At 35.6% G+C, this 26,802-nt stretch overlaps 2 protein-coding genes across 4 annotated transcripts in view; one reads left to right on the forward strand and one right to left on the reverse strand.

The window, feature by feature from the left end:
- Positions 1-26,802, reverse strand: part of LOC124640647 (rho GTPase-activating protein 7) — a 327,491-nt gene that overhangs the window by 25,111 nt on the left and 275,578 nt on the right. For all 3 annotated transcript variants that reach the window (XM_047178508.1, XM_047178509.1, XM_047178510.1), the window contains 3 exons: positions 22,096-22,244; positions 5,677-5,790; positions 2,841-2,983 (listed from right to left, as the gene is read on the reverse strand). In XM_047178508.1, the coding sequence (XP_047034464.1) occupies positions 2,841-2,983; positions 5,677-5,790; positions 22,096-22,244 (406 nt within the window). The remainder of the gene's footprint in view (positions 1-2,840; positions 2,984-5,676; positions 5,791-22,095; positions 22,245-26,802) is intronic.
- Positions 10,782-11,941, forward strand: LOC124640650. The gene has a single exon (XM_047178514.1). It carries the CDS (start codon positions 10,787-10,789, stop codon positions 11,939-11,941), a length of 1,155 nt encoding a protein of 384 aa, XP_047034470.1. The 5' UTR covers positions 10,782-10,786.

Below are 26,802 nucleotides of genomic sequence, written 5' to 3' on the forward strand. Positions count from 1 at the left end.
ACTCCGCTCCCACTACACCGCACCCCCGTCGACACATTTCACAGCTTCGCAACGCATCCTCGCGCCACACATTAATGCGCATTTTCACAGCTCCGCTACACATCCTCGTAGGCACATTATCATCGCACAGCTTTGGTGGAAACACCCACACATTTTCACAGCACAGCTAGACATCCTCGCACGACACATTTCCATCGCACATCTCTGGTGGAAACGCAGCCTTAAGGTCACCCTTACTCGTCATTGTTCTTCGCCTTTGTAACACCAATTTGTATAAGAGCTTAGTCTCTTGGCGCCTTCTGAACTCCTAGTACTCAGAATATTGTGCACCTGATATTTGTTGGGGAAATAACACAAGTAACAAATTACTATCAAGAGACCCATTGTTTGTACAGAAGTTGAGGTTTTTTATTAAACGGTTTTATTTAGCTTACCCCGTTTGTTCTATTATTTATTATTTATTCTTTCTTGGGTCAAATTTAGAAATTGAAATTTCAGTGCCTTCCTGTTGTCAGATTGATCTGAAATTTGGTACACACCTTTATTTCCGATGACAATGCAATATAGTAATATCAATAACATTGTAAATCCAATATGGCCGCCGGCACAAAATGGCGGATTACATATTTTTCCACAACCCCCTCATTATGGGTATCAAATGAAAGGGCTACACAAGTAGAATACTGTCAGCAACCCCAGCGGGGCCCAACAGGGCCAAGGCCCGCCTGGGCTGCGGCATTGTTCGAAAGAGTCACCGTGGCCCTGGTACATAAAAGACCTACGACGAAACATAACTGTTTTTAGTCAGTAAGAGTCTGGCACTCCCTTACCGCTGCTGACCCAGGGAGGGGTCACTTGATGATTTTTGACGTCGTTAAAAAAATAGACTTTTTTTTTAAATAAGATTGTAATAAATTATCAGGTAAGATACCGTGTTATAATGATGCACTAAATGAATAAGATAGAATGAGGAATATTCGGTAGGCATTTTCATTAATTAAATACTAAAAACTAGAAAATAAAAAATCGGTAAAAAAAGTTTTAAGTTAAACGGCTTTATCTTATGTGCACTGAAAACGAGAAAATAAAAAAATTGTTACTTACCTGTCAACCTACGTAGGTGGTCCCGATCATATTAGACTAAAATAAAAACGTGGGGCTCCTCTGAAATCCTATCTATGGCAAAGCATATCTTTATACTTTGGTAGATCATGAGCTCGGCGTTCACGGGTGAAGCCGTTACCGCTGTATTGATTGTCAAAATCTCCAGTTACGATTATAGTAAGTGGATGCGATCCACACCTATTATACCTCTAGATGAAATTACTACAGCAATAGCTAATGGGCCCCACGTTTTTATTTTAGTCTAATATGATCGGGACCACCTACGTAGGTTGACAGGTAAGTAACAATTTTTTTATTTTCTCGTTTTCAGTGCACATAAGATAAAGCCGTTTAACTTAAAACTTTTTTTACCGATTTTTTATTTGCGTGTAATTTTGTCAGCGAAAATATATTTTTTAAATCATAAAAACAGAGGAATATGATGCCTCAACGCGACGTTATGATTGCAGTTGCTTGAAAGTAAATTGTTCGAAAGAATCTCTGTGAAGTTATGTGCGCCTGGTATTTTTACGTTGTTATCGTTGCTTAATATTCAATGAAAATTATTTATAAGAAGGTGACTTTTTTCACTTATTGGCACTAATGCGTAAGTATTTTTCAGAGGTAGTTTAGATTTTTTTACATTATTCCTACTTTTGATTTTAATCTTGTAATAACACCTGGTTATCAAAAAGGCGCCTGAACGACGCGTTAGCGATACGAATATTGAATAGAGTATTTGGGTATGGAAAAAAAAAACTTTTGGGATAACAATTGAATGGGAAAGGCGAAAGTTTTGAAAAAGTTACCAAAGCCCAAAAGTTTACTAGTCAGCCTTACTTTTGGAACACAGTGGTAGGGATCACAAGCTTTAGTGAAGAAACCAGGAGTATGTGACATAGAATTCTGAGATTAGTGCGATCAAGCAAGCTTTTGAAGTATTACTACAGAATATATTTTACAGTGTATAACTACACCAGTAATGTTTCTAACGCTGAAACCAATCCTGTACAATTTTCCTAACTACCAAAGCAACCCAAGGTTTCACCATGAACATTTTAGTTTCAAAACTAAAACGATCTCAGCACAAATTGAGATTAAAACTATCTTTAACAAAGCGGCGCCGACATAACAGCTCAAATTCTAGTTAGCAGCTAACTAGCTAACATGTTGCAAAGTTAAATTCAAATTCAAGGTGCCAACATTTGCATTAATGCTTCAGCGACCATGTTGTAGAAAATTAATAATTAGGATCGTTGCATTATGCACTGAGACTCGGGTGTGCATGTTATGAAAATTTTGAGATAAATCATGTTTTCAGTCAGTTTTCATGTCATCCTTAGTAGTAGGTAATTAGTCATGTTCAACTTGAAGTTAACTATAAACAGTGAGTATATGAACGAACAATTTAGCATGCCGCCTATTTCTTTGATAACATTTTCCAAAAAGCCCACCGCAGCCCTAAAAATGTTACGTAAACGTTCAGAATCATAATACTGCATAGTAAAATTTTTGGACCCTTAATTCCTCGACAAAATTATTATATATATTTTTTTTTTATACAGTGCCTGTTTTCTGCCTTTTCACCCATGGTAACTTCTCCTTCTCTCAACCTGTATAACCCAAAGATACTGTACATCGCACCAGTGAAATAATTTTCAGATTGGTTCAGTAGCTTCAAAGCAAACAATCTAATTATTTCTCATTTTCCATAACAAAGTTAAAGATCTACTCACAGATCAGGTTCCACATCAGTATAATTCCCCTCAGGGTCGACGAGCCCTACTCTTATCGTCGGCAGGGTCTCGTCTTCATCATCTTCCACCTCCCCCCTCGCTTCTCTCGCTTCTCTCTCTGCTAGTGCTCTTGCTGCTATCACCTGAAATAGAGATTTATAGTATGTTAAATAATCTAGAAGATAAAATATAAATAATGTATCATTGTCTAGCTTTTTGCTGCAGTTTCAAACTGTGCTAACTACTTTGCACAATACCTCAGCCTTCCCCAATAAGTGCGCTGTATGATAGAATTTGAAGATTGGAGGAAGGAGGCTTATGTGACAGGATTTTTCAAATGCTACTGGAGGTTCTTATGTTAGGTTCTTAAATACGTACCAAACAAACTTTTCAGCTTTACTATAGATTTTCGACCATATTTGTAAGGTGAATGGAAACAAATAATAATAATAACAATTTCTGTGTGTGATCATAATGTAAAAATAAGAAAGATAATTGTGTGATTTCTCTCCAAAAGCTATGTATTTACATCATGACCTTTCGAATTAAGCCTTTGTTTTATTCCATTACATACGAAATATTTTTTTTATGTAACATAATTCAATTGTTAACAAAGTAAAGGTTAGTCTTTGATCATAAAACCCACGTGACAATTCAAACATATTCAGTATAAGATAAAAAAATATTGAACCTTTTAACATTTGGTCTTTTTATCCACAAAAGCATAACCCACGTTAGTACGTTTAGGACAAACAAAAAAATCATCTTTCATGATCTCCCTAGCCTTTTCCCAACTATGTTGGGGTCTGCTTCCAGTCTAACCATACGCAGCTGAGTACCAGTGTTCTACAAGGAGCGACTGCCCTATCTGACCTCCTCAACCCAGTTACTTGTGCTACCCAATATCCCTAGGTAAGACTGGTTGTCAGACATACTGGCTTCTGACTATCCGTAACGACTGCCAAAGATCTTCAAATGACAGCTGGGACCTACAGTTTATCGTGCCCTACGAAACGCGGTTTTAAATATCGGCACGCAGCCTTCGTAGATATATCATTGCATTTGTAAACCGAACAAAAATAATCCAATTGACCATACATTTCCGAGCGATATCCATTCCTCTTTATATTTTTAAATCCCCCGAAACAAATGTTGTGCGATCAACCATTTTTCACCCTATGTTGAAAACTTGAATGTACGGATGAAAAACTCGATTTCCACAATAAAAATGTGTATCGAAAATTCTGCTCTATATTTTTTGGTTGAAACGATTGAAAAATGTTTATTCAGATTTAGATATTGCTTCAAATGATTTTTAGATATAAAAATATAGGAACATTTGAAACAGATAACAATTTATACTTTTCAATCCACACAGGTCTTTAAAAAATAATGAATTTTAAACTTTATTTAATCAGTCGTTTGTGATCATGTGTTCAATGAAAATATTTATCTGCCATATTATTGCTTAATTGGTATATTTCTGTTAACATAAGACTGGCAGATCCAATATTTACTACATGAAGCTTTCATTAAATAACCAAAGTTACTTAACAACTATCAAAGGTGATTAGTATAAACGCCACTCAAACTGCATCTATCACCCATTCAGTAAACACAAACAATATTACGAACCTCAAGTAACACAGAACCCATATTAATTAATGCACTGTCAGACCCCACTTAGAAACTATAATAGCAACTCATGTCTTTATGCATAATTTAATAGAAGACAAACGTTTAGGGTCTTAAGCCGTCACGTTTGCGGACTGAAAGGTCTCAGTTTTGAGTAAAAGGATCAAAGGAGTTTGGACCAGTCTTGGAACATACAATTCTTGGGGATATTCTGACAGGTGCAATCGCTACCTATACTAATTTTAGAAAGCATAAGAGTTTGTTTATTTGAACAAGTTTATCTCCAAAATAACTAGTCTGATTTGGAAAAATCTTTCAGTGTTAGATAGACAATTTGTCGAGGAAGCCTATAAGCTATTTTATATCCAGTTGCGCAAAGTACTTTTCACGGGAGATGGATGAAACCGCTAGTGTGGAATATACTGGTCGCCATAAGATGTTGTTTTCAGAAATATACAGGATAACTATTTCAAAGAGGGATTCATAAATAGTAGAAAAAAATATGATTTTAAAAGTATTTTCTTGATTTTTGTTACAGGATTAATGACCAATTTCATATCAAAGCCCACACATTTTCCCCACTTTCCATTTACTGATTGGATTGAAGAGTCTCTCAGCGTGGGAAGTATCTTGTCAACGTAATTTTCTATTTATCTCGCTTTTCAACCTACACTTACATACGTTCGCCTTAGCAACATATATTTTTTTTAAACAAATGTAGATTGGTTTCTTATTGGTTATGGACATTAATGCCAGCGTTTCTTGATTCATCTACATTTTGAAATTTCGACAAAGCCGTCGTTACTACTACTTTTTGCTTTTTGCACAGCTTCGTTCCAAAAGCAGTAGGTACTTCAGTCTTCTGCATAATGATGCAGCTTTTATCCTTCTTTTTATTTCAAATCTTCCACTAAACCGTCGTCACCATCATACTATTATCCTGTTGCCGTCTACTGCTGATCGTAGGCCTATCTAAATGAGCGTTAATCATGGCAATCATGAGCTCGTGTCCATCCTCCGAACCTTACCCAATCTCAACAATCTATGCTATGGTTATTTTAGTAAACATGTAACTTGGAAAATGAAGGCGTTCAAAAGGTAGGTACACCCGTTTCCATATAAACCTAAGCCCGTCATATTAGCCAATCGTTCTTTGCAATTGTTTTTATACTAAGTAGGTACATAGTAAGCATATAGTTACCTGCAACCTCCTCTGTGCTTGCGGCGTGATCTCCACTACCCTGGACCATCGGCGTGACTTCCTCTCGTACTGCCATTTGTCGCTCAGCGCGCATTGCTCATCGTCAGAGTCGTTCTAAAAGAGAAGAACAATAATAATTATAAATAGAGGTATTTTTTAAATAAGGTGGGAAGTAATTAGAAGACCCTCTGCTGTGGGTGCAGTGGGAGTGTCAGAATTTTATGGACCCTTCTGTGATCCTTTTGGAGCTGCTGTTTGCGATAATCTCATACATAACGTAACGTAACTATATTTTTGGTATAGTCTGGTAACAATTTGCAATTACATAATGTCATTTATTACATAATCAGGACAGCTGTATTTTGTGAAACATATTAACCGGAGCTCATATCAGCGATTTATCATGTCATAATAGTGTTTTTTTTTGGATTTTGAGTAGGTTGTCCAGCTGTTAAATGTTTGTTGTCAAGCGGCTTTGAGTCATTTTTATTACAGCAGTACTTATATTTGAATAAATTATAACACAGCCCAATTTTCTTTCACCTTCACGCTAATTAAAGGACGTAATCTAAAAACCAATTAAGAAATAAAATCTACATAATTTTCAGCACACTCACGTCATACATTTACTCTTTACCGAGAACCACACATATAATGAAAGTCTGAATATTCATACATGCCAGACACTACGTAGCCTGTCGGGCAGTGACCTGCCAGACAATATCACCCTGTCTGGGTCTTTCTCATTCGAGGAACGTACTGCGGTATTAAGGAGTTCGAAAGAGGAGTCGATAAACAAATGAATGTAGGTATGTTGGGGTTAGTGTTTAGGAGAATATAGGAAAGATATTTTGCATAGAAAAATGCATCTAAAGCGTATCTTAGACTGTATTATCAGGGCGCTTGAAAAACACACCGTTGCTGCATCAACGTAAAACGTCCAATTTGAAAGAGCTCGTAAACAAAAAAGTACATTATACCTACGTTTACTATGACCGGGAGGGCGGTATCCTTTATGAATCACTATTGGCTTTTCCCTGTGGTTTTACCCATGCCCTGCACCGGAATAAAAAGTAGCGTATGTCCTTTCTCAGGCTCTTTGCACCTTTTAATGAAATATGTAAGTTAAGTAGTTATGGCTTAAAAGTAGACTTACTTTCACAATTATAATATTACTAAAGATTCCTTTGATGAAGAATGAAGAAACATCTAAAAAAAGTTACGAGACGTAACAAGCTTAATCTGATCGCAATAGAAACCAAGTAATTGGATTAACACAAATTATTTTACAAGCCCGTAAACCAAGTGAATGTAATTCAATTAAATTGAAATAATCTGTTTTGAGTCGAGCACTGTGAGGCGTTGATTGCACTCAATAAAGTTGGAGCTTCGTGAATATGTAGTCTGAGTGAAGACAGGTGAAGTTTGTTAGCTCTGGTTGTAAGATAGCATCGAGTTATATTGTCAATTTGTGTTTAATTGATTTCAACCAGATACTTAGTAGTGAATATTGAAAATATGTCTTTGGAATTGTATAAAATTGAAAGTGTAATAAGGGAAGATTTGACAAAATCAGTTAACTGAAGAATAAATATGGCGGTTTGACTTATTTTGTATACAAAAGCTGTCGAAACGTCAAACATATATATGACACAGACACAAAACCTCATGATTTAGCTTCTTATTAATTTCAAAATATAAATGCTAAATATGGCGTAAAAAGACCGCATCCTTCATCAGTCGGTTGCGTGGAAGTCGCCACAGCATCTTGAGTGCTATAGCAAGTAGACACGACTGCCCGCTTACGTGGAAATTAGTGCAGAGGACTAAGTCCCTGCTTACTATTATATATTAATTGTATTGTTTGTGTACCTAATGTATGGATCTCAGTTATCTGAATAAAGAAGTTTATTATTATTATTATTATAAAAGGAATCTTTTGCGAACAGCCAAACTAAAGATATGAAACTTGGAAACAGACTTAACAGTCGCCTTTACGGCAAATGGTTCAATAATGCACTTAACAATCAAACAAAATACTATTTTAAATCCGACAAAAGATCGTCATCTTTTATCTTTTAATCCTACAGCTGTCAAAACGAACCTAACAAGCTTCGAAGCGTTACAAAAAGGCGTGAAGGTGGCTAAATGTATAAACTAGCCGTTTATTAACACGGAGATCAATTTGTTGGCATGACGAGCGAAGTCAGATCATATCGGTACTTAGAGCATTTGAACAACTGGAATAGCTACAGTGGGTTGCCAAATTAATAGGGACACTTAAGTTTTTTGTCGATTTCTCACGTTGGATGCACTTGACTGCAGTTTTGAGTGGTGTAGGTGTTACAGAAATGTTTTATTTATGTTTGCCTGTTCTTTACTCTTTATATTATAAGTGGTTTTTGAGATTTCGATGGTTGGATTATTTTCTAAAATTTTTTAAGTTAAGTGAGTGCTACAGTTTGCTGGAGACGTGTGATAGTGAAAGACGAATTTTAAATTTTAGACAAAAATTATTTCAATATTAGTGCCTGAAAATTATTTTAAATGTAAGTATCACTATTTAATATTCATAAAATTTTATTTCACGTGCACATATTGCAATATTTTTATTTTTTCATATTTTTTTTGGCTTTCAGCATGGGAAGAGGTTGTGATTTGACTCCGAAAAAGAAAAGCGAAATTAAAACGCTTCTGAAACACACCAAGCACTCTCAAAGACAGATAGCAGATATTGCTGGTGTTTCTAAGTCAGCAGTCAACAAAATAAAAATTTCTTTGGACCTGGATCAGCCAATAGCACCTCAAAGAAAAGGTCATTGCGGACGAAAACGCATCACAACTCCGCGTACTGACCGGAAAATACGCGATATCTGTTTAGATAATAGGAAAAAAAGTGCTGGATTGTTAACCCAGATGGTTCAGGAGTCTGGAATAATGATATCCAAGAGAACCGTGCAGCGTAGGTTAGCAGAGGAAGGCCTGACAGGACATCGTCCTGCTAAGAAACCCAGGCTGACAGAGGCCATGAAAAAGAAACGTCTAGCCTGGGCTCGTGAGCACCGGCATAAGACAATCGAGGACTGGAGTAAGGTCAGATAGTGTCCATATTTATAGTTGACTAAATTAAGAACGCATAAATAAAAAATATAAACAACTTTAATTTTTTTTTTCAGGTGTGTTTCTCTGATGAGTCATCCTTTGAGATTTTAGCCGACAAGAGCAGTTTTGTGCGACGACGCCCAGGTGAAAAATACCACCCTGACTGCATTATTGAGAGGGTAAAACACCCAGTTAAGGTAATGGTGTGGTCTGTCATAAGTGCCAAAGGGGTTGGGCGCCTCTACATCGTCCAGGGAACCATGAAACAAGACCAGTACAAGCAAGTTTTACAAACTCGTCTGTTGCCCACACTTGAAGAATGGTTTCCAGATGGTGAAGAATTCATGTTTATGCACGATTCAGCACCATGCCATAAAGCCAGGAGCATAACCAGGTTCCTGGCAGACCACAACATCCCAGTACTGCCTTGGCCTGGAAATTCACCTGACATGAACCCCATAGAAAATCTATGGGAGATCACCAAGGCTGAAATAGCCAAGGAGATCATAACCACCAAGGTTAGACTGATCGAGAAGCTTATTAATGTGTGGCACCATAACCCAAGAATAAAAGAAAGTGCAAAAAACTGCATAGAAAGTATGCCCAGGCGTATAGCGGCACTCATTGAGGCGAAAGGAAACGTCACAAAATATTAGTTAATTTTTCTGCATGTACATTTATTTTTTTATTAATTTTTATTTTTGTTATGTTATTCTTAAATATTTTTTATATCATTCTTAAATAGTTGTGATATCATATTAAAGCTTTTACTATGTCAAAAAGTGTGTTTTTATAATTAATTTAAACCAAATACTTTACCAATACCGTGTATTTGTAACTGTCCCTAATAATTTGGCAACCCACTGTAAGTTGAAAAAGTGTGCCAATTTACGCGTGGAGTTGGCGCAAGAAACACTAACAGATTTGTCAAAAATAGACAACAAAAATAGATGCACACTGCATAATTATGTATTTTTCTACTAAGATGAAAAGAGGAATATTTCTTGCTTCTTTGCACTAATAAATTACAATTTAATTAAACATTTTCCTAAACTAATAAACCGATTAGAAAAATCTTTTCACTGTTGGGTAGCTAGTCCTACCTATTCCTGAGTGACAAAGGCTATATATCCGGGTACGAGCAGTAGTTGTCCCCGTGTTGTTGGACACGGATGAAACAGCGGGGTAAAAGCTAGTGTAAATAGGAACTACACTGGTAGCGCTCTTCTACCTTCGGCAGAGGATAAGGCGTATCCAGTTAGTTAAGCTATCTAAGTGTCGGAAAGCTAAAGAGTACAGTCATTCACGTAAATGGTTTGCTATTGAATATTATTTCTTATTGATATATTTTTTATATGGATGGTGTTGATTGGTTGAACTGTAACAGTTAGTTGAACTGTTAGTATCGACACTCGTTACAATAAGTATTTTTTTCCAAATAAATGTTTTCTTTGAGGTAAACTTCCTATTCATCTTTCGGGTCGGTTTCCAGTGGCAACTGATTAGGTACCTACCACTGTTTTACATGGAGCCACTGTCTATCTGACTTCCTAAACTTTATATTATTTCCTAAAAACCGAAAACATCTATTACCCAACATATTTCAAAATCAAAGCTATTTTTTTTTATTTCAAATGGCCTTTAACGGCTCTTTCAAGACCTCAAGCTATTTGCACGGTTCCAAAGAGTGGGTCTCATGGAGAAGAACCAGTATACACAGATATGCATGTATAACCACTAACATTAGGTAAAAATGCATCTATAATAAATTTTATCAAAAATACACCTGAATCCTATTGAGTCCTCATTATCACTCAACAAGACACTATAAAGATCATTCGTGATTAGAGGTGTTATTATTAGAAGTATAATTACACGCAACAATTCAAGGACTCGAAACTTAATAGTTAACTAATTAGCACAACATAGCAAAGGTTAGATGTCGTTAGATCACGCTAGTTAGGCTGTGTGCACATCATCATGGCAATATCATCATCAAGTCGATACCATGCGTTCGGAAGAACTCGTGGCGAACGAGGTCCTGGCGTTCCTACAGTACCAGCTGGACGTCATGGATGAGGTCAGTGTGACGCAGATTTGCACCTCAAACTTCACCGAGGAGGAGATACGCAGCGCAAAGAAGCTGTTGTACGAGTCGCTGCAAATGGCAGACCGAATGCCGACCCGCAGGCGAGATGAAAAGGGAGAGAGGAGTCTCCAAGACACTATAAGGCTGTTGAAGGAGACCGACCCGGACGACGTGCCAACGTTCGTGGCAAAGGACTTGCGGAAGCTGCCCCCGGTCACTTTCGATCACGTCGACGTCACCAGGCTGTTAAAGGACATCACGAGTATGAGGTCCAGCCTGGTCGAGCTGCAATTGAAGCTGGAGGCATCACAATCCACCATCTGTGATCTACGTAGCGAGGTAGCAGAATTGCGAAACTCTGTATGTAGGTCACACGCGCATGCCAACAGCGACAACACACGCCACGGACAGGTCAACGCATCGCCGCAGTGCGCCGAGTCAGCAAAATTGCACTCGTCGCCTGCCGTCGCCACTACTAGCGATGCGTCACCGTGCCCCGCCCTCCCCGCGTCCCCTGCCTTCGGGACGCCGACGAATGTAAGCACGTCTAGGCTTGGACGTGTTTACTCGGATGCCGTAAAGCGAGATCCCGTCCAACGGCCACCTAAAGCTACTGTGGCGATACAAAATCAGCCCGAAGGAACCCGAGGTACGGTACAATCTGTACCATGTAAAGGGAAAGCTGATGCAGATGGTTTCGTCAAGGTGGAAAGAAGGAAGAAGAAGCCATCTAGCCGAAATCAATGCGGAACTGCGTTGACTGGTCCGAACATGCTGCTGCGCCCCGCAATACCGACGACGCAGCTGTATGTTTCGCGTTTACATCACTCCACGAAGGTCGAGGAGATCGTGGAGTATATACGAGTCAAGACGAACTGGACCTTAAGAGTCGAGAGGTTGGAGCCCAGACACAACACAAATTTCAAATCGTTTGTGGTACGTGTGCCGACTCAGCATCTCGACATGTTCCAAGAAGCGTTTTGGCCGAAAGGTGTCGTTTTCCGGCGGTTCCGCGGGAGGCTACGCGACACCACGCAGTGCAACACGACACCGCCTATTCGTGTTAACAAATAGAAATTGTTTTGCTGATTATTGTTATTTTATATGTATTAGTTTATAAGTATTGCAATATTAAATTATGTATGTATTGTACTTTCTATGGGCCCTAGTTGCCTGAGGTAAACAAATAAATAAATAAAAAAAAAAAAAAAAAATAACGCAAAAATTACGTTGATGAAAGCGCTCAAAGATACCTCAAAAGGTAAAAGTTAGTTGAGCACATAAGTAGAAAAGCACAATATAGTTTGCCATATATAATGTTGCAGTTCCGAAATTAGCTATTTAATGCCTCACGCATACACATTGGTCTTTCGTTCACATTTTTTTTTGCTATTGTAGTTGTCAACTTTGGATAAGCAAAAGAGTCAAATGGCTAATTGAAAAGCCGCCTCCCGCCCCTTAGGCGGGAGCTAGAAAGAATAATAATAACTAGTCGCAACACTAAAGAAAATAAAAATAAACAGACCACAAAAGCTTTATTATTTTTCAAAATAAAATCTCAATTTAAACATACTTTTATTACCATCACATCTTCTTCAAACTGTCAATTCAACTCCCAAAACTTGACATTCATATTTGACAAACAACGTGATTGATACACCCAATATATCAATCAAAATAACAGAACCCTTCAGTGTAACCACCGTTTTACATCAACAATGATGGAAGCCTGTCTGCCTGATATGATCTCAGAAAGGTCGAAGTAATTATGTGATATATACCTGCTCACACGATTATTAATAGTGTAAAGTTAGTAGTAGATATTTGTAGGTAAATGACAATGTAATTTTAGTTTATCCATAGTTAAAAAGCCGAAAAGATTGTGTGAAAGAAAGTATCACTCACGCACGAGGATACAATAAAGAAAAACCTTGGATTTAGTTTGAAATTGCATTGAGAATTTAACCCCCTATTTGTAAAAAGAAAGGTAATATATAGTGCCTTTCAGAGTGTTTATTATAAAGGTTAATGGTAATCATGACGAATTTATTTACACGAACGAACTCATCCACCGAGCCTTTTTCTCAACTATGTTGGGGTTGACTTCCAGTCCACAGTTTACACGAACGAACTAATCTAAACTAAACGAAGAACTATCGGTCCAATGTGAAAAAAAATATTTCAGTACATAAGCTAACAATATATGTAGTTAAACATACTCGTACATAGATATAGTTGATTTTAAAGGCCCTCTTATTCATTATTTAGAAAGAAAATGTGATGTCAAATCATGCCTAGTCTTATAAGTAAAAAATTTTTTTTTCTTTATCAAAAATCATTGCAAACATTGTATGAAATTCTAGCAAATTATTACCTAAAATTTAAACAACCTCGATCCAAATTACCAGGCTGCCATAATCGAAAGGAGTTACCTCGCATCGAACAATATCGATTAACGCAAGCCCTATAATACGGGCTTAACTTACAAAGCTGGGATCACACCCATTGTATTTGCACTTTATCGATATTACAGCATTATGTATTACAATGTTAGGGTAATCTCTTTTGTGTTTACCTACTTAAGCTGCTTAAGCTGAGGATTATCGGGTTGTGTTGAGATTTTTGTGCAAAAATGTCTACAAGTTATGTTTATGTTTGTTGGTAAGTATAATGTTACGTACTTTAGTTGGATTGTAAAGCTAAAGAGATTGTTTGATTGTTTGCTTCAAACAATATTCCAGAAAACTATTTATCATCTCATACATACTCAACTATTTATCAGTTCATATGGCAACATAGAATTGAAGGAAAAATCTCTCGAAGGTTCATAAATGCGACCAATACATATCACAATACAAAAAACTTATGTTTTTGAAACCAAATATCTTAATCTCACTAGCATTCATGTCATTAAACCACACTTCAACTATTTTTGCACTATAATGCAAAAATTATAACCACAGACATGTTTTACTATACCCTAATTTAAATCTGTATAAAAAATAACTGAATTTACAAAATCTAATTGCAAAAGACGCAATATCAGCCGAAGAAAGGAAATTGTTCAGTTCAGTCCACTGGGCGATTAAGATGCACTCGAGTGTAAAATCGAGACATCTGTAGCTTTTGCCGATACGATGCACAGCATTGAGCAATGTATCTAATAAATATTGGTGGCATATAGCAGAATTTGGGTACTTATTTTAGTTTGGAATTTTGGTTGCATACGTAAAGGGATGTTAATAAAGAAAACTATTAGGTAAACTGACTTTGATTCGAGCTAATGTAACAAATGGAAGATCCCTTTTAGAAGAAAACTTCAATTTGGTATGTGTCCATGAAAAGTTTATTTATTCTGTACATATTGTAACGTAAAATATTAGCTAGTTATTTTGTACTGATTGACCATAGGTACTGTTCCTTATCAATAGCAAAAGATATCAGTGATACAACACAGCAACAGAATGCAGCAATGAGCCTTCTTTCGAAAAGCAGGTAAGGTTAAATGTTTAGATAATTTATCTTAAGTCGGTAAGCTACATATCATACCCATTCAACTAATAACATCGAAAAATCAAAGTTAACTTCACAAGTCTTAACAATTTTCTTACTTGGTACCTACATCTTTTTTCTCCCACAGTTACGACCTCAAAGACAATTATATAACAGTACTTTGACCTATGATGATATCAAACAAAAAAATCTTTACCCAGAAGCACATCCGCTGTGACACCCACGGCGTGACACAACGCGACTATCTGATATTACGTAACACTTAAAACAAAGAACACCTAACATTAAACGATGCCTAATGGATGAGAGTATGAATAGTGGCTATAGAGCGCTATATTAAAATACATGAAGTAACTTCAGAAACATGTAGCTCTCGTAAATCTATTATTTAAGCTTTTAAGTGTGACCAAGTTTATCTATCTTTCCAATTATTATTTTTCACAATAAAATGGCTGAAACATTATTTCAGGATTTAATATTTTTATTAAAGAAAATACTGAAACAAATAACTAGGTACTGGAATGTGAAGCAAATAAAATGGTAATAAAAAACAAGTTAACCAACGAGGGACAATTATCATTGAAATTCTGAATTTAGAATTTTTTGCTGACTGAATCCCGTGCCTTTTTTAGCAAAATCATCAAATGACTAGACTTGTACCGTCTAAAATCCAGCTCTATTCCACCTGGAGCTAAATTTGAAGTTCGTCTAAACAATACTTAAACGCTGACACATCAATAATGTCTGCGTACCGATTCTCGTTACATGCGACCTTTTGCAAGCGGCAATCAATCTTATGTCGAAACGTTTGAGGGAAAATAATGTGTTTTGTGTGACTATGCACGTGCATTTAGATTTGGAAAAACAAATGAAGATAGGTGATCAATGAATCTATTAAAGTACCTAAATTGGATATTCCGCGACATGTAACTCTCGCATTTGTCGGAAGAGTAGTCAATTAAAGACGTTTGTAGCCCTACGTCCTAAGTTTTCAAAAATATTTTACCTAGACTTGTTAGCTCTTTCAACCAAACCATCAAACCAAATATGCTAAGTATATATGATATATTTGGAGGGCCTCAAGCTAATAAGTGCAAAAGGTTGGAAACACCGTAGCAATTTGATTGGTTTATTTCATATTGAACTGCCTCATCACTTAGAAAAACCTTAGCTTATCATCTCCATGTAACTTTTATACATCTACAACATCGTATATACTCATTAATTTGGTATTAAGAAGCTACTACAATTAACTTGAACCGATAAAATATAATGAAAAATACCTAAACTTTGCCCATCCTTCTAAACATTCAACGCCTCGTATCAAAATAATTTACTAACACAACAGACAACGCGATAATTCTATATAGGAAAGTAACGCAGCCATGCTTGAAATTGCCCGGTTATTACGTGAAATGTTGGCTGAACCGGTAATAGTGTGTGAGAATTAGCCGATAATGGGCAAAGTGGGTAAAGGATTTAATGGCGTTGATAGGACGATATGATAATTTTATAGTGTAAGCTTATAGTTGGTAGAGCTGAGTTGTTTTGTTAGCGAGTGTACATTCCGAGGCATGTAGGGTGAGTGACCAATATACTGCGGATTTCAATAATCTGTTTAAATGTTATTTTGATTACTAGAGATCTAATTAGTCTATTATTAATATTTCACAAAAGCAAACAACAGAACGAAAAGTTTTTTGCTATGACTACCGATTGAAATCCACCAATAAATAACACGCAACTTACCTCGGTTGTAATCCCATTCTAAGTTAGTTATTTACCCACTCTTGTTACTATATACTTTAAAATATGTTTACAAATTGACAATCTATTATATCTTTTTATTTTAATGTAAGCCGTACCCTGGTTTATTCCCAAAAATTTGCAAACACACTTTATATTTATGCTATAAAAATATGACACTTAAATATTCCAAGTATATAAATTAACAAGGCCTTGAAAAAACAAAGAAAATTCTAACAAAGTCTAAATGAAAATTATGATTCAAAACATTCGCATGTCAGCCAAATGTTCTAAACTTTTCACCAACCCCTAGAGAATGTCAACCCGTGTAACTACGTCTAATTTGCAGAACTCCTGTAAAAATTACTTTGTGGAACCCAGCAGTGCTAATTTCTGACTAAATTGTAAAGAACTGAGTCTGGATTAAAATAGTAGGTAAGACTTGTGTTGGCTTTGAAATGTACTGTAGCTGTGCAGTGGGTCTTTTGGAAATTGAATTTATAACAAAACAAATGCAAGTGGAAGGCATTTTGAAGTTGAAGCGTTTGTTTTTGAACGGGCTAATCTAGGGAATTCGTGGATTGACTTGAATTGAAAAATGGTTTCAAGTGTTAAGGGGTCTACACACCAAAGCCGCTGACCCGGCGGCACAGCCCGGCGGCACGACTGCCGCGGCATGTGGTGTTCTAGTAATTGTCAAATACTCTATGAAAGCCGGCGGCATGATTGTACAAAATACGGCCGGCGGGTTGGGCCGCCGGGCTGTGCCGCCGGCATCAGGGGCTTTGGTGTGTAGACACCTTTAGATAGATTCATCGAAGAAGACTGATTTTAAAAATGGTTTCATTTCTCATTTTAAAAATGAGGTAGGCTTATAGGCATCTGTTTGGCCGGGTGCGTAGAGTAGTTTTCATGGAATACATACGAAATATTGTCAGAAGCTAGCACTACCACTAACGGTTTGGTAATCAATCAATTTTACTACAATGCCATGCTTTTTCTTTAACTTATTAACTCTTTTAATGAAATCCAACCTACATTCACTAATTGAACTATTAATATTTTCGAACACATTTCGAATCTCCTAACTTTTTGTCTCCAGTCATACCTAACCTTGGCGTTTTAGTTAAGTTTGGAGAATTTTATTCTAACAGAATTATCTTCATTAAGAGACGACGAGTAAGCTGAGATTTACTTAACTTTTGTGCGCTTCGTTACCATTTATAATGTGTGATTTGTTGACACGCGTTGTGGAATATAAATTGGGTAATTATTTGGATGGTTTCATTAGGATTTTTTTAATATAATTTATTAATGGAATTTATGTGGGACGGTTATGTTAATTATTTTTTGTTAGTTATTTTATTTATAAATTTTATTTTATTTTTAAGTTAATATAAATAAAGACTTTGATTGTAATAAATAAGTCGAGATAATCAATTATATATTAAAAAAGAACCCACTATGAGACCTTAGCTTATTTTTATGCAAAATACTCATGTACCTACGAGAAAATAAAAATAATAACATTAAATTGATAAACGCAAAAACATATAAAAGCAATCATAAACCATTTATCCCGGTATTTATTTACATAATTAATTAATATTCAAATGCGTACTCATAAAATGTAATTTCAAACGTGCTCTCTCGGCAATTCTTATCAAACGTACAGAAAACTTTAGTAAGGATATTATGTAGGTACAAGATTATGGTAAAAACGTGTATTTAATGAACAATGTCAGGTTTCGGCCCACCCAATCAACTTTTAAAACTGAATTCTCACGGACACAAAGTTCTTTACTACAACAATTTACATATAAAATACTAGCTTCTTATAAAATATTTAATTGTTATCTAGAACTTTTCCAAAAAAAAAAATATATAATATTAATAAGTAATTATTTTGTTTATCGAGTTCAGGTTTTTCGTTTGAATAATTTGGAATAATTTGGTTTTGAGAAGTTCAATGCAAAAGTGGAAAACATAAAAAACAGTAAACTATACAAAAAACTGTAAGAATTTTCACTGTCCATGAAATATTTTTATTGAGCCTAAGTTACTATGGACGTCTGACATTGTTCTTTACTTATACAAGATACATGCTCAAATAATTCTTTATGCGTTTGTGTAGGTGTGTGTATCAATAAACTTTTACGCAAATATTGGTATATTGATTGATGGAGATAGATAGATTTTTTTGAAAATTAAGTAGCCATAAAAAGCTAACTACTCCGAATGCATCACATGACCAAAAAATGTTCTCTGAACAATATTTCCCACATTATTGGTAAACTCCAGCTAGAGCAATGTAGGAGCCAGCAACTATGTAGTAGGTACCTACGCGTATAACATCTAGGTATTAGGTATATCAAAGTGCAACATTGTTAGTACGATAGGCGAATAATAATTTCACACATAATATAAAACATGATCAAACAACACAAAATATTCAACATTGTATCCTTTATCCAATAACTATAGAGTATAACGAGCCTATCTCCCGTTTTATCTTCTTCTAACTTATCAGAATGCTAATCAGGAAATCGTAAAATGTTAACATAACGTATAACTTATGTACGCATTCCCGTTTTACTCATCTTAAAGTCTAAAATATTTTATAATATAAAAATCAACTAGGTATGTCTCCTTGTTTCACCCGCCATTGAGTCCCGATCAGATCCGCATCTGTACATAATATAGTCTTGACTTTTAGTTCTTCTCCTAAGCACCACTAATTAATATGAATGTCCTTAAACCTCAATATGGTTGTTTTTATTTTTTGAGTTATTTCTCTATCGTATGGTGTTTATGGGTACTTACATGCAAAACACTAAAAACAATTACAATAGCTCACAAAATACGTGTAACGTAGACAGTCGCTTACACTTTTTCAAATGTGACTGTCAAACCTAGTGTTTAGCTTACGAAACTAACAAACTCTCCAACTTAATATAATATTAAAATCAATTTACAATGAAACTTATAGCTTTGAACTTGGTGCATGTTATCAAATGCACTCTTTAGATGTCCAATAATCGTAAAACAGGCTGTTAGGTTAGTTTACTAAGCATTCGTCCAGTGTTTCTCAACTTTAAGTGATTGCACCCTGGGAGTTGAGTGCGGGTCCCTTTTAAGTTAATGGGGGCATCGACTTGGGAGCATATATTTTACTGCTTGGAATAGTTTTAGGTGTAAACTAGAAGAAGTTGGTTAATTTCTAGTGTAGATTTGGACGATGGAACTTAAAAAAGAGGTTCCCAACGAACATCGTTTGATAATGGGCATATTAACTTATTGGGTGAGTAGAGATAGATAAACTGAATCATCATCATCATCATCATCTCAGCCATAGGACGTCCACTGCTAAACATAGGCCTCCCCCTTAGATCTCCACAGGTACCGGTACTGAATATTCATTTGTTCAATTAGACAAGTTCCGGAATATGAATAAAATGGAATCCAATTTTATCATGTTTTGAAATTAATACCGAAACTGCAATTATATTTTGTATTGTAATTATGAGTTGTATAATAATCTTTTCTGGTGTACGGTAATGTCATGAATTATTTATGTTTCGTAAAGATTCTCTGTATAAGATCAAAAGTTATTTTGTAGAGAAAATTGGTCACGTAAAACTTTTAGAACCATTGTCTCATAAAACGTACAACGTTTTATAATCATGGAAATGGAATTTTAAAATAAATGCAAGAGAAAATGCTAACTGGTAACAAGTCATAATAATTATCATTTTTATGTCTCTGCATTATATTATAATAAATATTATAAGAGTAACCGCACACTGCAGAATAAAGAGTCGGCCGACGGTTGACCCGATGGTTGGCAATCCAACAAAAAACAAAAAACTCTTGATTCTCATCAAAGTTTTCAGTCGGTATGATACTAGCTGAGTAACTCCTTTTGGTAATAATATTCGCAGAAACCATCGGCCGACTAAAAGTTTGCTATGTGCTCAAAACTTTATTTTATTTTGCAGGAGTTATAAAATTATCTTATTATTTACCTTTGCCGATAAATCTGAAAAGATAAAGTTAAAAGCCAGATATTGTGAAGTTTTTCTAACCTGTATGGTATGACTCATATGCACCTGTTTCTAGAGATAACTATCATTATCTAACTTAAAACCAAAGTACATCTACTTCCTCTTTTCCTCGGCTTTTATCAAATACTTAGCCATTGAAAGAAAAAAAAAGGTGCTTAATTTTTTCCGTACTAACTACAGTTTTGCCTCCTGTATCCGGTATTTTTTGTATGTCTCTGTACAATGGAGATGACACACATTATTTGAACTACAAAAAGCTACTTAAACTCCCGTTAAATTTTGTACAATTGTTTTAGGACAATGAAAATACCTTGGAGCTTTCCTTTTTGTCCTGTCGAGTAAAAAGTGACGCTTGGTATGTTATTGTTAAATTACGTCCTAAGTTTTTTTGTGTGAGCAAAAAAGGACTTTGCGGTATTTAGGCTAAGGTCTAATTTAGCTTTTTCAGGACTTCGAGGCTTCTATGTTGTTTCAAAATTAATAGATAAGTACTGAGGTATTATAAATTGAAAGTTGTCGTGTGATTTCAAGATAGAAATTGAATTTTGAGGATATAGAAATAATTCTTGACAAAGTAAATTAAGTGAAGGTATTTGTATGCGCGTAAACCCGTGGGAAAAAGTAGAGTAGTTAATTTAAATAATGTTAGTAAATTAATTAACATTGATAAATGTACTTTTCACTCCATAACTGTACCTTCTTAGTCGTTTTTAGTTTATTTGGGTAAATTTCTGAATGTTGATAGAACTATTAAATTAAAATCATCCATTATCGCTGATCAATGCACTAAAATATGTAATTAACTACAAATTGAATCATAAATATTAATTATTGGGCTGTAATTATATTTGAGAGCTTGTGGGAATTATTTTTGAGTAATGAAGGTATGATGGCTAACGGCTTCTTAGTGGGCAATTAGAAATTGTAATTATTTTGAGTACTTTAATTGAGAGATAATGGTTATTTAGAAGGGATTCAAAGGAATGCTATATTATTTTACCGTTAATATTTTACTGACAAAGCTAAATAGACTTTTAAGAGGTATATAATTCTTATTTGATACGAAAATAACATAAAAATTTCCTACTACTAAAGTCCTTTGGAAAACTAAGCTACTTAGATATTATGCATATTCAAGATTTCGTAAACATAGGTACATGACGAGGAACATACACAGACGAGTATATGTAAGTATAGGGATTGATAACACATTCTTCGCATCTGATTTCCCTAGGGCTAACGGATATATGCTCCTCGAGACTTTTCAATACCAAAATAGCCTAAAACCAAGAACAATGTAGGCAAGTATCCCAAAAATATATGTTTCGGTCTAGATATTGTGTATTTTTGTGGGATATTTGACCTGAAATCGACTTCATATTTGTGGTATATTTATTACATTGCTACCCTAAGCCCAGTATGAAAGTTTAAGAACACATTTCAACACACCACCGGATTTTTGTAGCCCGTAGGAAAACGGAACAAAATCTACTAGGTACTGTGAAAGCGCTCCAAAAAATATGTCACGCGAAAATCTTATGTATATGCAAATGCTTACATTATATAATAAATCAATAAATAAATTCGCTATCGGTATTCATATCTATATAGTCTCACTAAAACTCGAAAATTTTGGTTTTAAAATGTTTGTAGGGAAATTAAATAGGGAAGGCTCAAACGATGCGAAGTTTGTTGGGTCACATAGTCCATAACCATTTCCCAAAGTGGGTCATCACTGAATAAAACAAAGTCGCTTTCTCTCCTTATATTCCTACTAAGCAACGAATTTAGATGCGGTTTTTTATAATAGGCAGAGTGATTGAAGAGGAGGGTTTATATTATAATAACATTCAGCACCCGTGCGAAGCCGAGGCTGGTCGCTAGTCAATAATAAAATAAACTTACTGATCTCTTCTGATGATGATGGTGTTCTAACTTCATGTTGGCACATCGGTTGAGCGCCGTCAGTCTTCTGAACAACGATTGTAGAGAGTCCGCGTCTAAGAACGGATGGTCGTTCTGTACTCCCGATACGTCTATGGGGAATTGTAGGTCTGTAACAAAGAAGATTTTAAAGAGACGGTTTGAGTTTAAATAAAAATTGGAATAATGTGGGTTTTTGCCCCAGTTGTGTATGGTAGAGTATAATTTCGACTCCTTTAAGATATGATCTGGGGAAAACCATGAAAAAATTGAAGATACATTACATCCAATGTACAACACGCTTGCAGTCGAATATACCCTTTTTCATAAAATGTGAATTTAGATTTCAAATCACATCAAGTCCACTTTTGACATGAAGTTACCTTTATCTTATTTAAAAGGCAGGGGAAGTATCTTTTACAATATTTTACCGAATTGAACCAAGTCGCTGTAGTTTTTAAGCAAAATAAGTTTAAAACACACTCCTTTTTTCAAATTGAACCAAGTCCATTTGACATGTTATATCAAAACGCAGCAAGTCGCACTGAGCCAATCAGAGCGACGTGATCGTTCAAAATGGCATCATATTTTGATTCAAACTGCACTAAGTCCAGTATTCTGTTAGATCAAATAAAGCTAAGTCCGAAGGACATGGTTCATTTTGACAAAATAAACCTAAATCCAAATTAAAAATTCGTTTTTCTCGTTACTGTTACAGCCTTTTTATAGTCCCACTGCTGGGCACAGGCCTCCTCTCACACGGAGAAGGATTGAGCATTAATCAAATTAGTTTTTCTCGTAATCTATAAAAAAATCATAGAAACAATGATAGAAAGGATGATAGAGAATCCGATTTTTGATAGTCACGCCACCCTCAAAATCAGATAATAAAAAGTCTTACCCGAACAGAAAAGAAAATCACTTTTTATGAATTAAAGCATTTTGGACATACTTCAATTTGAAATCTAACGTCACAAATATTCGTGTCCATCTTTTTTCATTGATCCCAAGATCCCAATTTTTATACCTTATTAATAAAATTATAGGAAGTAACCGATCCATGCATTGTTAAGCGATTAGAGATTGAATTTTGACACATTAGGTTATAATTCAATCTCTGGCAGCATGGATCAGTTATTGAATTGAATTCGCAGTAAGACATAGGTAACCATTTTCAGAGTCACCTAGTTCCACTATCAACTTCTTACGGACTACCTGACTCAATTTTATTTTCAACAACAATCAATTCAAGACAATAACAGACATTCAGACCTATATCACTATTCACGAGTACTATCCACATCACTGCCAACTACGTCATTCTTATGACGTCACAAACTATTGTCCTAACCTCAATAGAGATTAGAAAGATAATACTTGATTTAGGTACGATGGTTCTTCAATGTATTCGGTCTCTCTCTCTCTTGTTATCAAGCGTAGAGGATGAAAGAGAGAGAGATTGTTTAGATATGTATTTGTTTTGGTTAACGAAGGTTTGGTTTGGGATGTGCTGAAATGCTTTTTGTACCTATTGAGATAAAACTAGTAGGTACCTCAAGATATTACGTTAAACAAGTTTTTGTGAATGAAAGGTACAAATATTTATTTAGAGGTGCAAAAACCGTAGTCTTTTAGTTTTGCAAGCGCGAAAAGCAATGCATCCTCATCATCTTCCTCCTGCCCTTATCTCAATTTTATTTGTCGCTTAAGCACGATACCTAAAGCAAAAATTATAATGTCATCGCTTAAAGTCAAAATTACTGTTGACGCTTGAAATAAACTAACATAATAAACTTTTCAGCCATTTTATTTTCTACAAATACGTTCAAAACACTATCCCAAATTATTGTCAACGCCATACAAAAGAAAAGCGTGTCGCGTCGGTCGTTTCGCGTCGGTCGTTTCGCGTTTCTGGTGTCGCATCGCTCGTCAAGGAAATGAAACGGCGCGCGTCGGAACTAGGAAACGCTCTTAACTCATACTAAACGCAACTCGTGTATTTTGTTACAAGAAATGTAGGTATATGAGTGTTAGAAGATTTATTCTTTGTGAGTTGTATGAAGACGAATAGAGTTTATGAAGGATTCACTGCTCTTTTTGCAGTTTTCAGAGAACCTGGAAGTCTGGCTTAAGGTGGGGTTAAAAGCGACGCTTTATTCATGGATTTGTAAGAGCATCTTATCATGAAGACTTCCATGTTTCAGAAGGCACGTCAAATTGGTGGGACCCGGCTGTCATTTGACCGACTTTGGCAGTCGTTACGGGTATCTACTTAGGTACCTAGTACCTAGTACAAGATTGCCTCATAACCATATAAAAAAAACTCAAGTACGGATGAAAGGGTTTGGCTGAAAATTTACTTTAAACTAAAAGACGAGCAAAGTTTACTTTTTATCCCCATCCGAGTATCTACTTGCAGCACTTCTCACGGGACGCAGGTGAAACCACAGGTGAAAGCTACGAGTAGCATTCAATAAATCAAACTCAGTCCAGAATTTCATCGGCAAATTGCATCACAGTCGCATGTCCTACGTCCTTTGTGCCGACATCCAATAAGCCATATACAGGGTGCACCTGTACTAACGTATACAGGGTGTTTGCTGTACCAAGTAACTCATTTACGCAGTCCTTTGTTGTGGTAATTCTCTCTAACTGGCCTCCTGTGTGGGAGCGAGGTTTTTTTTAGTGAAAAATGTTGTTTAGGTTCTTTTAACATGTTTTTAAAAAGGATAGTATAGTGTCTAAAGTACTTGCTTTGTGAAATTAAGAGCAAAAAAAAAATACAACCAAAGAATACAACCAAAAATACCCATTTAAGCATTATTTAACAAGTCATTAATATAATAACGAAAGTATTCTAAAATATCACCAAATATAATACTTAGAGCAAGGTAGAAATATTTAAAACAGTAAGACCCGAGACAGAAAAATCTTATCCATTAAAAACAAATGAACAGCAATGTAACAATACAGTTGTCACCGACCACAACAATGCCACAGTTCTATAAAATACAGTAAAATAAAAAAATACCACATTTAAAGTTATCGCGGGAACAAAAGTAGGCCGACTGTCAGTGGGTTCCGTATCGTGACGTCACGTCCGGCGTGGTGAGGGTGGGGGTATCGGAAGCACAGTCGCGTGTTACACGTCAAGCATGTAGGTCGTTTGGAATATAATTGGAGAGTAGGTTTGTGAGGGAACTTGTGGGCGACTGTAATACATAAATATTGTTAATTTTTTATTATTTTTTTCTTTGAGTAAATAAGAAAAGTAATAATAAGGGTGTCTATATAGTTTGTAGATAATAAAATTTAAAAAGGGATCATGGAGGATATATACCAAAGTTTTTTTTATATTTTGGATCACTTGGACATGACGATGCATTTTGAAATAAAATACATGGTAGTTATTTTTATATCTCAGACAAACTGAAGGTATTAACACGAAACTTTATAAAATACGTGTGCAGTAGGTAAATGGCAAAAAGGTCGCAAAGATATTTGGTGTCATTTATGTGGTATATCCTTCAGTATGTAAAAATACAGTAAAAAAACAGCCATAAATATTTTCCCATAACCCTTTAACGATAAGGTCCGGAAGATGTTATAAAACGTCACATATCGAGAAACACCGTCACAAAATATGATATCCACGTCGAGACACTCAATATAAACACACTCGACTTTATTAAATGTGGTATTATGACTGCCAGAAGTCCATAAATATGATGTAAAACTCTATAAATGGCCCTTGGCCGTAATAAAGATGTTTTCCGATGTTACGACAGAATATTAGGTCAACTGCGACTGACGGATGGTATAAAATGTCAAAATTAGTCTGGTTATAGATGCTAGAGCACTTGATCTGCTTCTAGCTGGCTCAGTAGTTCAAATATTTATAAACTTATTTCTATGAGGAAATTTTTAAGAGGAAAAAAATATAGGTAGGGGTCCATAATTGTGACTAAATTAGCTATATGCCAACACACTGTATACATTACATAGTACGAAATAAATAATTGAAAATTGAGCCTGCATCGTTGCTTCGGCTTAATAATATTGTAAATGCTTGCTCCGTTGGTCGTAATGGTCACGCGCGTGACAACCGTGCACGGGGTGCTGTGTTTGATTCCTGTGTCGCGTCACTTTGTAGGTTTCAGAGAAACTTTCCCAAAGCAGCTCGAAGTCTGGAAGTTGGTGGTATTTACGCACGTGCTGTGAGAGCACGCAAAGCTAGCTTCTCAGTAGCAGTCATTGTTGCAGTTCCACGTGAGAGAACGTAAGGCTGTATTGAGAAAACTTTGATACTAGGGCTTGGTAAGGTGCAAGTAAGTAAGCCAGGAGCCGACTGTATGATACATTCGTGGTATGAACTTTTATCAAACAGAACATAAACGTGACTTTCTTTGATTAAATAAAAGAGATACGGACTTTTTACAATGAATTTAACTCAGTCCTTAAATTCTTATTGTAAAATTAATTTATGTCAAACCAATTCAAACTCCTTCAACAAACGGCCAACCAAAAATAGACAAACCCCCATTCAACATAATTGCCATCAATCAGGCGAAAATAATGTTACAAGGTAGCATTCAGTTTATTTCTGCTGGCAACACACGTCATGTTTTGACGAGGGTGTGCAATGACGTAGGTATGGCAACACAAGTTGTTGTTGATTGTTGTTGCTGT

Source organism: Helicoverpa zea, chromosome 21 (assembly GCF_022581195.2).
Source record: "Helicoverpa zea isolate HzStark_Cry1AcR chromosome 21, ilHelZeax1.1, whole genome shotgun sequence".
NCBI lineage: Eukaryota > Metazoa > Arthropoda > Insecta > Lepidoptera > Noctuidae > Helicoverpa > Helicoverpa zea.